Below are 12,877 nucleotides of genomic sequence, written 5' to 3'. Positions count from 1 at the left end.
AATAGCAATACAATGGGGAAGTTTCCTAAAACTCCAAAATCGAATTCAAGATTATTTATGGAAACCCTTTTCCATTAGTTATCCAACACGTGAACCATTCGCTTCAAAATTCAGACATTTCAGAAATACACCCTTCTAAACATAGTAAACATTCAAATATGTGAAAGCTTGTGACGTAGAATGCCTTTACTGAAGTCTAGTAATTTTTGTTAATTCGACAACAGTGGAACCGATCAAGAAGATATCCACAGATTACATAAAATTGTTTCTGTAATCTGTGTCTATACCTTCTTAAAACCGATGACATTTTGTGTCATTGTTTATTTTTCTTGTCAAATGTGATTACAAAACTTGATATTTATTACGTCTATGTTGATCAAAAAACTTTCATAAGAGCATATATGAAATGAGAATTTTCGTAAGTGAATACAGACAAAATGCAATATGTTAAAATTCGAAAAAAATATATTTCGATATATTTGAGTTATAAGGATTTTAATGACATATATTCAGAAATTTAGGAAAATACCCCATTGGCCCTTGCAGTATTTAGAGGTCCAATTATAAAAGTCATTTGAGGTAGGATGTTTTCTCTTTAGTGTTCAAGGATGAATAACTATTTTTTCTACAAGCGTGCGCGTTCCACCTTTTTCCCGCATGCATTTCAAGTTTCAAAGAGTCATTTTTCCAAAAGGGGCGGAAAAAACGCCTGCTTTCCCGCACGCAAATATCATAGAATAAATTTAATTCTATCATGTCTCTATGCACCGAAAGTCAACGATGAGGAACCCATGGTAACGACATGCAGAATCACGTCTGTCATTATATATGAATTAATCAAATCGAATTTGATCGATTGATGTTTCGTGAAATGGATATTTTTATATATTTCAAGCGCTTGTAGAAAATATATAGTGGAGTAACGTTAGACTGTAAAATGATAAAATGTAGGAACCCACCGAACAAGCATCGATTTCGAAAAAAACTTTTTAATCAGATTCTTCATATTCCCTATGGAAATGTTTACCCATCAGAAATCGTTGTTTCTTTCGAAATACGTCAATTTTTTCAAAAATATACATAATAGTATCGAAATTGTTAGAATAACTTGGCGGGAGAGCATTTTAGAGAGAAAGTTTTCGAACAAAAGTTGCAGGGCCTTTCTCTGGCAGATGGTGACTATGGTTTCGACCATGACCTTGATATTTAAGATCAATTCAAGGTCAATTGCGTATTTCTCGTGGGAAACCTCGTACTTTGGACGCCCAAAATGAAAATAGCGAGAAATTTCGATATATGACCTTAATTTATGCCTTTCGTCTAACCTAGAAGCCCCCGCAACTTGAAACAAGCAAATTCAACAATATTTTGATCACAGGAGACTTCAACTGTCCTGATATAAAATGGCCCCTAACAACAATGCCATCGTGTAATTCACCGTCCTTTCCATATGCGGAAATGGTTAGTTCTTCTGCAATTGAACAACTTGTATTCGAACCTACACGATACCGTATCGGACAAATGCCGTCAGGGCTCGATCTAATTTTCACAACTGACACCAATATAGTATCAGAGATCAACTATCTTCCACCATTCGGGAAGTCGGACCACGTTACTTTGACCACTGAAATACAGTTGCAGCCATGTGTTGGGTCTTTGAGGACAACTAAGTTGTTTAAGGTGATTGACTACAACGCCATCTCTTCTGAGATCATGTCCAAGAATTGGGAACTTTTGCTGGATGGTAAGGATGTGGATGCGATGTGGTCTACTTTTCTAAGTGTTGTTGAAATGGCTGTCTCTAACAATACTCGCACTAGGCATTCCAGAGTCAACCCGTCCAAACCTTGGATGGATGCATGTATGCTTGGATTGGTGAGACTGAAAAAATCAATGTGGCAGAGGTACCTACGTTCAAGATCGAATTCCGACTATCAGAATCACAGAAGTTTCTCCAATTTCGTCGATCAAAAGATAAAGCTCGCAAAATCAAAATTCCAGAATGATTTAGCCTCTTCGAAAAATCCAAAGAAATTATTCAAATATGTCAGGTCGTCTCTCAACTCTAAGGTTGGTATTCCGTCCATCAGAAAATCCAGTGGGCAGCTATGCGAGAGTACGGAGGAGACTGCAGATATCCTTGCAGAGACTTTTGCATCCGCGTTCTCAACTGAGCCCCACGGAAATGTTCCTTCTCCTCTTACACCACGAGGTGTTGAAGATATAAGCGACATCATTATCAGTGAAGAAATAATTGAGAGATACCTCAGCACCATCAAGCTCAATACCTCCCCTGGTAGGGATGGCATCACGTCGAATCTTTTACACCGTTGCTCCAAGGCTTTTGTTGCTCCTCGTCACATCCTCTTTTCGAAATCTCTGTCGGCAGCCTCTCTCCCATCTGATTGGTTGTCTTCAACTGTTACTCCGATATTTAAACGTGGAGACAAGCTATCGGCTCACAACTACCGGCCAATTAGTTTGGTTTCATCTGTAGCGAAGGTTTTGGAAAGGATAATATGCGACCAGGTGGTTGAGTTCTCGCTGATGAATGGTATATTTCCGAGGGAGCAACATGGTTTCATCCCCGGACGTTCAACGATCACAAACCTCCTGTCTTCTTTATCTGACTGGACCAAAGCATGGGACCGCGGGGATCCTGTTGACGTGGTTTTCCTCGATTTTGCTAGAGCTTTCGACCGAGTGCCCCATAAAAGACTTCTCAAGAAACTTGAACACCTAGGAATCAGAGGTGCCTTGTTGGCATGGATCGGCGCCTTCCTCGCGAATAGAACTTTTCGTGTTAGAGTAGGCGATTCCTACTCGTCCTCCAATACTCCAATCATTTCTGGCGTACCACAGGGCTCCGTGCTGGGGCCTATACTATTTCTGCTCTATACGTCCGATCTTCCCCGTCTCCTCAAGTCCAAGAGTGTCCTTTTCGCCGATGATGCCAAAGTCTATAATAACCCCATATCCGACTCGGACACCCTACAGGACGATTTAGAGACTATTTGTAAGTGGTGCTCCGATTGGATGTTGCCGCTTAATGTAGAGAAGTGCACTTTGATGCATATTGGTAAAAATAATCCCAACCAGATTTATACCATCGACGGCCAGCCTTTACGTACTGTAACATGCCAGAAGGATCTTGGGATTACAGTCTCGAATGACCTAACTTGGACCAATCATATAGGTGACATCGTCTCCAGATCAAAACAACTTGCTTTTCTTCTCTTCAAGTGCTTCAAAGGTTGCGATGCCAAAACCTTCAGTCTCCTCTACCGATACTACGTCCGTCCAATCATAGAATATGCTGGCCCTGTATGGTGGCCTTCCTTCCAGGCAGACAGGAACAGATTGGAGCTACTACAAAGATGGATCACCAGACTTCCTTATGGTGCGGTGCGTCCATCTTATGAAGAAAGACTGCGATTGTTCAACATGCCAACATTCGAGAACAGGAGATTGCGAGGGGACCTGATATTCACTTTTAGAGCCGTTCATGGTCATTTCGGCGATCAGATGAAGGATCTCTTCACTTTGAATCGGAATCATCTTCGTGGCCATTCGTTCAAGCTTGCTAGAGAGACATTTCGAACATCTGAGAGACAGTGGTTTTTGCCCAATAGAATATTCCATCGTTGGAATCGACTACCCGATAGCGTGGTCGACGCTGCTAGTACGAATGCATTCAAGAATGCCTATGATCGCCTGTAGTTGTGTATTATCTACTTTTAGAAATTTATCAAGGATGTAGTGATTCTCTTTTTTTTCGGTTGTTCACTTCACTCATGCATGTGTGCTTTTTTTATTTAGATTGAGTATTATAGGTTTACACCTCTACTCTTGTTGATATTATAATAATAATAATAATAATAATAAAAGTAATGGATCGGTACAAAATACAGAACATTTCTGAGGAAAATATTGCCCAAAAAAGTTTCAAGGTTTCTTCTCCACTATGCCATGATGAATTTGGCCGTGGCGCTGACCTTCAAAGCCTTTTATTCACTGAGATCCTATGATTTTGGAAATCGAATATTCGGTGCTTTTATTTTTGGGGTCAGAAGAAATATGTCCCTTTTAGAAGAGCGCTTCTGACCTTGAAATGACCTTGATGATCGTGGAATGAGTTAAAGATAATATAGGATAGCCAACATGAAACTGACATATACTTCTGGAGTTCTGAAATGCCTTCCTGTTAAGTTATTCTGCCTCTTTAGCACATTTGCAACATAAAAGTGCCAGGCGTCATTTATGTTACTATCATGGCCCATCCCTGAAAGTTTAAGAAGTATTTATCTTTCATTTGTAATTGTTTGAAACAAAGGTTAGTAAAAATAATAGTTCATTTTCCTGTCAAAGTATATGAATAAACATTATATTGATGCCAAATTAGTTCTAATCAATCATTATCAACCTCGTTAACTTACTTTTAAGGTTGGTTTCTTCGAATTTTTGGTATTCTTATTTCAATGAAAAAACTGGAACAAGTTGGTGACATTTTGTGTTCGGAGAAGATTCATTACATCAATAAAAAACTATATTCCAAAAATTACTCCAATTTTTTTTTGGTTTTTCGACGATTACTCGGTCAATTTTCTAGGTATGGAATCGGTCTTTAGACCATTTTGTAGAAAATTTTCAAAGCTATGATCTCCCGTAAAGAAATTTTTTTTAAAAACTCCACTTTCAAAATTATTATCTTCAAATGCATAGGAAAAGCGAACTTTTACTGTAAGATGCAAACTTCAAAGGTTCATAACTCAGTAATTTTTGACGCTACATAAAACAAACGAAAACCGTTTTATAGTAAATGAAAAATATTTTATTTTTGCATTCTTGCTATGTTCTCGTATATGCTTTAGTTTCTGAGTAATTTGAGAAATAATTAAATTTTTTGTTCAATTCTAAAAATGTCTTCTCACGTGATTTCGTTTTTTTTTCCAAACCGGACATACCAGAAGGTCCAAACTACTGGATAACCTTGACAGTACTCAAGTGCTAGGAAGTGTAAAATGATTACGTCTCTTCTCTATTCTGGTGGTAATGATGAGGGAATTGTTAAAAAAATTTATGCTGAAAAATAACGATATTGAAGTTTTGAATGTTATAGCTCCGTCAATATTTGAACAATTCATTTTTGATATAGTTAATTTCGAAGCTCTTCTCAAGTGCTTCAAAAAAGGTTTCATAAATTTTTCCCGAATTTGTCTTTGTTTTTCTACTATTTGATGTTGAACGTTTAACATTCAGTAGTTTGCGAATTCCTGCTCAACATAGATAAATCATATCTCGGTTCATATTGCATTCAGAGAGTTCGTTGAGCTAGTTTATTTTGTTTTTTATTAGGCTACAATTTTGTTCATAACAAGTCTTTCGATAAAGCTCATAGTTTTTCAGTTATTCGTAAAAACCCGTTTGAAAACGTGGCTTTTTTAGGTGAAAAATCTTAGGTTTCAATCTCAAATAACTCTAAAACTATTGATTTCACAGAAAAACTTTTCCATACATTTTTGCTCAAATTCAATCCCCCTAACTACTTCTGAGGGTTCTTTCAACTCTACCGATTCAGTAATTTAGATTGATTATAAATAAATAAATAATAAGAAGCAACAATTATTCTTGGGTAAACTTTGTCAAAAAAAGTACAAAAAATAATTTGCGCAAAAAAAATTTTTTTCATAAATGTTTCCTGGGTTCCGAGGTATAAATCTTACGGCGCTCCGTTAGTATTGTTCCTGACTCTTGCGGAAAGTGTCTTGCCCGCACTTGATAGAAAATAACTATTTCCTGCGAAGCGGTCATATAAACTTCGTCTTGAAATGCATTGAAGAATCACCTAGCGTGCAACAAACAGATGAAGATTTCTCCTGCAGTATTATTGCTGTAGTATCCAATAAGTGCGCGGAATAAACCGAAGAAAACATCCTTCATCAATCGAAGATTCCTATTCCACCTACAATTTTCCGAGCATACCTGCCTATCCAATAACGATTTTCAGGATTGATAAGTTCCAAAGTTCCGAATAATCAATAGAGAAGAGGGTGCGTGCAATTAGGGCAGGAATCCTGATATCCACGGTTGGCCGCCTACATCAGAAGAGGGCTCTGGCATCGGGGGTTGTATCAAGTTTTAGCTTTAAGGGTTATTGAACGCAGAGAACGGTGGAAAGTGGCGAAAATATGACGGTCGTGTGTGTAGAGCTTGCGCTATGTTGTTGAATGTGCGGCTTATTTGTAGGACGAATATTAATTTTCTTATAGCTGGACAGTCGTCGGCAACTGTTGATTCAAATGAAGAATAAAGGACCACCTGAACGCAATGGGCCGCATGGGACAGCGTAGTTGAACTTCCGGAGCCCTGCAAGGGCTCATGTCTGTGAATTGTGCTTAAGAACCCGATTGACTCTTTCCATAACAGTGTGGTGTTCGGCAATGTTAGATTCGAATAAACTTGTGTTTTGGACCATTTTGGTCCTCACGTACTTTCAAAATTCCCAAGGGACTCATGAACAGGACGAATTCAATAGAATACAATTCGAAGCTGCCTTCCAAGGTGAGTGCCGACATTAATTAGGCCGAATGTAATCTTGATGGAACACTCGACCCTTAATGTTTTCGAATCGAAAAAAATATCCTTTAAATTTGTACTCATCTACCAATAATAAGCCACCAAATCAAGTATATCAGTAGAAAAGACGTTCTGAAATATTTAAATTGGCAAGGTAAGACTAGTTCATCAGTGGTGTCTTTATACCTGCATTGAAAGGAATCATTAGAAGCTACGATTCTTTACCGATCCTGTAACTCTCAAAAGATAGATAGTTGAAGAAATAGTCTCATTGGGTACTTTAAACAAGGAATACAAATTTTATACATTGAACTAACCAGTAATATAATGTTGATATATGGAAAATTTTAAGATTTTTAACTATCAAGGTTATAATACATATTCCCAGGCAAAACTAACATTTTCAAAGTGTTCATATTAAATCTGAAAAAATATGAAGATGAAAAAAGCCAAGTGTGCCGTCCTGAAAAAACTCTGAATTCGTGAAATTCCTCAATCAAGATTGAATCAAAAAACTGTCCCTCGATGAACTAAATGAATTGGTTCACGAATCAATGACTTCAACTTCCCCATATCTATCACATCGAGGCAGAACGAATGTCTACGAAGGCCTCCGAAGCTTAATGTCGCTGTTTAAGGTGTATTAATTGGAATCGGAGTGTTCGAAACTTTTTAATGCCAATTACGATGTGAAAGGATAGACAATCAGCCATTACTTTTGTTTCAAGCTACGTTGGAGAATAATTTTGAATGTATGGGTATTTTCGGAAATGGAGCAAACAGCTCAACCGTTGATGACAATTCATACACGAACTTATGATAATTATTATCATTAAGAGAATTATCGGGGGTAGTACCAAGAGTGCTCGCAAAACTATCTATAGAAATTCTATTATGGAGTGTCAGGAATAAACCTGATCAAGATGTTCGGTACCATCACGAGTTTTCAGGACTGGTGATGTTGAAGCAATTCAAGATTAATGACTGAATTATCGATAGTACTGGGAGCACGAGTTCCATCAATTTCACGTAGGTTTACCGGCCTTAAAATGAAGAGCATACCACTATGATTGGCGTTTGCAGAATATAACAGATTGATAAACGTCGTGCAATTGTATATAGTACTACCACGAGTAATCGGAATATTAGGTATCGATAGCAATTCTGTCAGAAATCAATGAGATCAAATTGGTAATACCACGAGTACACAAAACAAGTAGAGTTGCCCCATAATAATTCGATCAAGTTCATGATTTCTGACAGATATCAAAACAGTACTCTGCGCACGAGTAGTAGGTATCCATTGAAAAAAAAACGTTGGGAAAGTAGGTACAATTGAGAAACAGACAGTTTCTCACTCCAACTGTCAATATTTCATTTGAAAGGAATTAATCCTCCAATCATTTGCGATACTTATAATACTAATAATGATTAATTCGGATGCATACCACCCGCTGATATGAATATTAACAAGTGTTACGATCTGAATTGAACTAGCCAATTTTTCATCGTCAGGGCCCTAAATGCTACGTTCCATCGAAGAAAAGCAGATGCTGACCATGGTTTCGGTCTCATTTGACCTCGTCAGAGCAACATAGCTTCTTCTCCGATGGAGAACGTTTGGAATTGATGGACTCTCATTCAATACTGGCAAGCGCTGCTGAGTAGGGGAGACTGGGGAGGGTTGATACGTTTTTTGGTTTTTTTATTCTGGAAACTGAATTATATGAAGAAACAGGACTTTTCTTATATTATATAATTCTTCAATTAATCGTTCAACAAAATAAATATAGAAGTCTCAAAACATAAACATCTTATTCTGTACAGAACGTTGAACACAAAAACATGCAAACTGCCTCAAGCCTCCCCACATATGGGAGGATTGATACGATGTACAGGAAGAGTAATCGAGAGGATTATTTAGATCAGTAGGTAGGCCAGCAATGATACTGGCTTGCTTTGGTCCAATAGGTGTAGAAAAATCAGGAAATGGTCGGTTAGTCACTTCCGCACAAGAAAAGTCGGCCTCGTTAATACATGAGGATTGTACGGATAAATTCCAGTTGTTAAAAATCCCTTTGATAAGTTGGATGGTGAAAACGCCTTCATGTAGGCCCATCCAACTAGCTACGGAATATTTTTTGAAGATGATACATGTATCAGGCCTCCCCACGACAAATGTCTCAAACCTCCCTGAAAGCAATTTTTAAAGTGATTTATGTTTTCATCTTATACTCATATATTTTGAAAACCGAATAAAACTGTAAATTGAGTAGTTTTATGCATATTTCCCAGTGAAATGTTTGTTCATGCCGAAGAATTAATGCATGATCATAAAACCCTTAGATAACTTGAGTAAAAACTTACAATTTCTCACCTCGAAACACTCTTCGTTAAATATTTCACAAACAAACTACTGTTAGCCTTACAGATTAACGTCACGCAATGCCCTCTGCCAAAGAATAGTGTTCACTAGTATAATACTTTTGAAAACGGCTACAGATCGCGGATATAAGCCTGTATCAAGCCTCCCCATGTATCAATGCTCCCTAGTCTCCCCTACTATCCGCTAACACAGAGCGCTACCCAGTATGAAACGATGTCCGATTCAATCCCTTACAGATAGCAAGCACTGTTTCGTATAAAGTGTTCTTCATGTTGTCAGAGGAGTTCAAAGTGGGTGCGTATACTGCAATGATGTTCACAAACGTGTTATTCGCTGCAGGAAAGCGTAGGGTCATTATACGTTCTGAGACGCCAACTGGATTTTTGGTTAGTTTGGCGGCCAGGTCGTTTCTAATGGCAAAGCCTACGCCATGTTGTCTCATTTCGCCTTCCGGCAAGCCCTTCCAGAAAAAAGTATACGCTTGTTCTACCAAGCTACATTCGTCCGAAAAGCGTGTCTCGCTTACAGTGAACTCTAAAAGAACTGGAAGGTCCTCCTAGGTACCGAAATACGACGAAAAGTGTGTCCCATTGAGAGGGAAGATGTAGAGCAACCCATCTCTTTCTAATGGTTCAAAGCCATAGGTTATCTACTCTATAATCTTTGCTCAAAGCTATCATTGAGTGTTAACCCTCTACAGCGACAACTCAGTTGCATTCAGGTTGAATACTCAAAGGTACTATGCAGTGTGGAATGTGTCCAATTTCCATGGCCAACCGAATGCTTTTATAAAAGTGAATTGATTATACATACATGTCGGTTTTGTGAAACTGCCTCATCAATCGTGATGCAGCTTAAAATACAACTAATCCTTGTTTATTGTGGAGGCCGATTATTATTGAATGTCTCTACTCTACAACAAATGTACAGAAACAGTTTGTATCACTTCAATATATTGTCGCGGCATATTTGATTTGTAGGTACACTTGTTTGTAGCGAGGTGTTGGAATGAGATAGAATTACCAAAACTTGAGAGACTCGAGATCAGTTAATCAAACAGTACGAGTATAAATAGAGCTACTGAAGGCCAGACGAGTTTAGCTGTAGCTTTTTTTTTCGTTTTAATACGACCTTTGAATGGGAATGGTTCCTTAATAGGGTCGGTTGAACAACCGACCTTCCTATTGAGGAGAGGGCATTTTGCTTTGGTACAGTAAATCAGGTCTGATAAGTGATATTGCGAAAAATTCAGTAGGAAACTTAGAACAGTCAAAAGATCTATTTCATCTGACCTACCTTTTCCTTGTAATTCTTCCACAATTTTCCATGAAAAGCAATGCATCTGGCAAGCATATCTGAAAACCGAATTTATTCGAATGGCGTGGTTGGATATTGCGGATCTCGGATTGGATAATAGGGTTTCGATTGCAAACTACATTAATTCTACGCAGTAGCTTATCTTTTCACAGATCTCAGCAACAACGCCTTTCAGGAGTTATGGGCCAATAATTCACTACCGATATCTTATTTTCTTTTTTAAAGACGAGGGTTGCCGATCCAGCCAGTCACGAAGAAAAAAGACTTTACAGTGCAAATGATCTGGAAAGAAACAGTCAAAGCATACGTATTAAGATAAGCCAGAAAATGATGCTCTATTGCAGTTTTCCACCGTGTGGCAGTGACTCATAACTCTCTTTTCCCCTTTGTTTCTCATGATGATTGTCACCTTTAATTAAAGGTGACAATTTTACCTTGCAACATTGCAACCCTTCAATATGAGTCTACACCATTTTCAATTGTAATTCAGCAATACTCAATTGAAATTCAAAAAACATCAATTGCATTTCAGATTAGTCAATTCAATTTCAGAAATGGTTATTTGAAATCCGATTTAGTCACATTTATTTCAGAAACGATCAATTGTAAATCAGAATTAACCATTTGTCTCTCAGAAACCGTCAATTGTATTTCAGAAAATATGAATTGTAATTCAGAGGCCGGTTTCGGAATTACAAATGATTAATTCGGATTTACAATTGATCGTTTCTGAAATTAAATTGACTAATCTGAATTACATTTGATGTTTTCTGAAATAAAAGTGTCTGAACTGAATTTCAAATGACCATTTCTGAAATTAAATTGACTAATCTGAATTACATTTGTTGTTTCTGAAATGAACTTGACTAGTCTGAATTTCAATTGATTATTTCTGAATTACAATTGGAAATGGTGTAGTGTGATGGAAAGATTTCTGTAATAATTTGAAATATTACTTTTTCCAAGTTTCTAACCCACCGTTTGCTGGGAAAATAGATTTCGATTTCTCCTGAATTTTTGGTTGTTGTAGACTTTGAGCTTCCCGGGAATAGAAGTGTCCATGAGTACAAAACAAATTTTGACTAGTTTTCGAAGATAAAATGTTCTTAGCCTTAGGCTCAGAATTTTTAACGATTCCGGGAATTCAGAAAATGACTTAGTAGAGTAGAGGTATTACGGAAATACGCCTCCGCAAAGATTGCACAATGTCAGGGTGATCTTCAATCCATTGTAATTACTCGTTTTGTACTCTATAACTGAAATATAAGAAAGAAATTTCAATTCAATCGATTTCACAAAAACCAGTGGGAATCCCTTAGTCCTCTGATGAGATGAATATCCCCAATCTCACTGAAATAAATTGACCTTTCCTTTTTTTTAGGGTGATTCGAAAATATGAGTACTTTTACCGATATTCTGTTAGATTGAGAAAAAGGGTGAGTTTTTGACTCGTACAAATATTTTAAGAGTGGATTCTTGAGGTCGAAAGATACACTTTTTTCTTTTACCATTCTTGCCGAATCGGCTCGGTTCAAAAGATAGAGGCTGTTGAAAAACCATAAAAGAACGTTATTTTTAATTCTCACAAACGGTTTTTTCGAATGAAATGAGTTTCTGAACATAGTTTTTTATTTATTTGATGAATCTTTTTCGAACACAAGATATCACTCACGTCTTAGAGTTTTCTCATTATGACCTTATAAATACCCAAAATCCAAAGAACCCAACTCTAGAAACTAAGTTGGAATCTATCTAGTGAATATTTGAGTGTTTTGTAAAATAAAAGTATTCTTCATATTTTTTGTGTATTGCGCCGGTTTCGAGTAATTTGATGTTCAAAAATTAAAGAATCTGTGAAATTTGAAAAACTGGGTACTTTGGCCGAATACAACTCTGTTTAAAAGATCCACAGATGTGTAGTGTAATTTTGTTTTTCCATGGGGTGGCGCAGCTCATTAGGAGAACTTAAAATGGCTATATCTTTTTATCATGGCCGAATCGGAAAAAATATTGGATATAGGAAAAAAGTGTTTTTTTTTTGACCTCAAGAATCTACTGTTAAAATATTTGTACGAATCAAAGACTCACCCTGTATATTTTATATGTATGTCGAACATTCTGCAAGGTTGAGATTGTTGATATAGTCATTTTGTATAATTGGTTAAGTAAAGTGGTCAAAATTTCTATGTTAAATAAAATGTATATTCGAAAACCAGAGATTAATTTTCTTGTCTACATTATGTACGTTTTGATGTGTTACAATTTCTATGTGTGTCAAAATTTCTATGTTAAATAAAATGTATTTCGAAAACCAGAGATTAATTTTCTTGTCTACATTATGTACGTTTTGATGTGTTACAATATCTCCATCATCGGCCTTCGTTTATCGGTTCAAATTTTAATGTTTTCCATATACCTACCCTATACAGGACGGTCCAGATCGCAACCAAGAAATTTTAACCACGTATTCTACATCAAGAATAAGCCCTATTTTGTCATATACACATATGTCGAGGAATGTTTCCTCTCCGAGATACGGGGTGTTGAAATTAAAAAAAAAATGTTTTTTATTAATAACTTTTACACTGCTTGATTAAT

At 36.9% G+C, this 12,877-nt stretch overlaps 1 protein-coding gene across 1 annotated transcript in view; it reads left to right on the top strand.

Annotated features, from left to right (window-relative positions):
* The first annotated feature begins 6,126 nt into the window (after nt 1-6,126).
* The window catches only part of LOC123307956 (pikachurin), a 95,342-nt gene continuing 88,591 nt past the window's right edge, over nt 6,127-12,877 (top strand). Inside the window, exon 1 of the mRNA XM_044890461.1 lies at nt 6,127-6,561. Within this exon, the coding sequence (XP_044746396.1) occupies nt 6,441-6,561 (121 nt within the window). The 5' untranslated portion in view covers nt 6,127-6,440. The remainder of the gene's footprint in view (nt 6,562-12,877) is intronic.

The sequence above is a fragment of the Coccinella septempunctata genome, chromosome 2 (genome assembly GCF_907165205.1).
Source record: "Coccinella septempunctata chromosome 2, icCocSept1.1, whole genome shotgun sequence".
In the NCBI taxonomy this organism is placed as follows: Eukaryota; Metazoa; Arthropoda; class Insecta; order Coleoptera; family Coccinellidae; genus Coccinella; species Coccinella septempunctata.
This window is presented reverse-complemented; position numbering and strand designations above follow the sequence as displayed.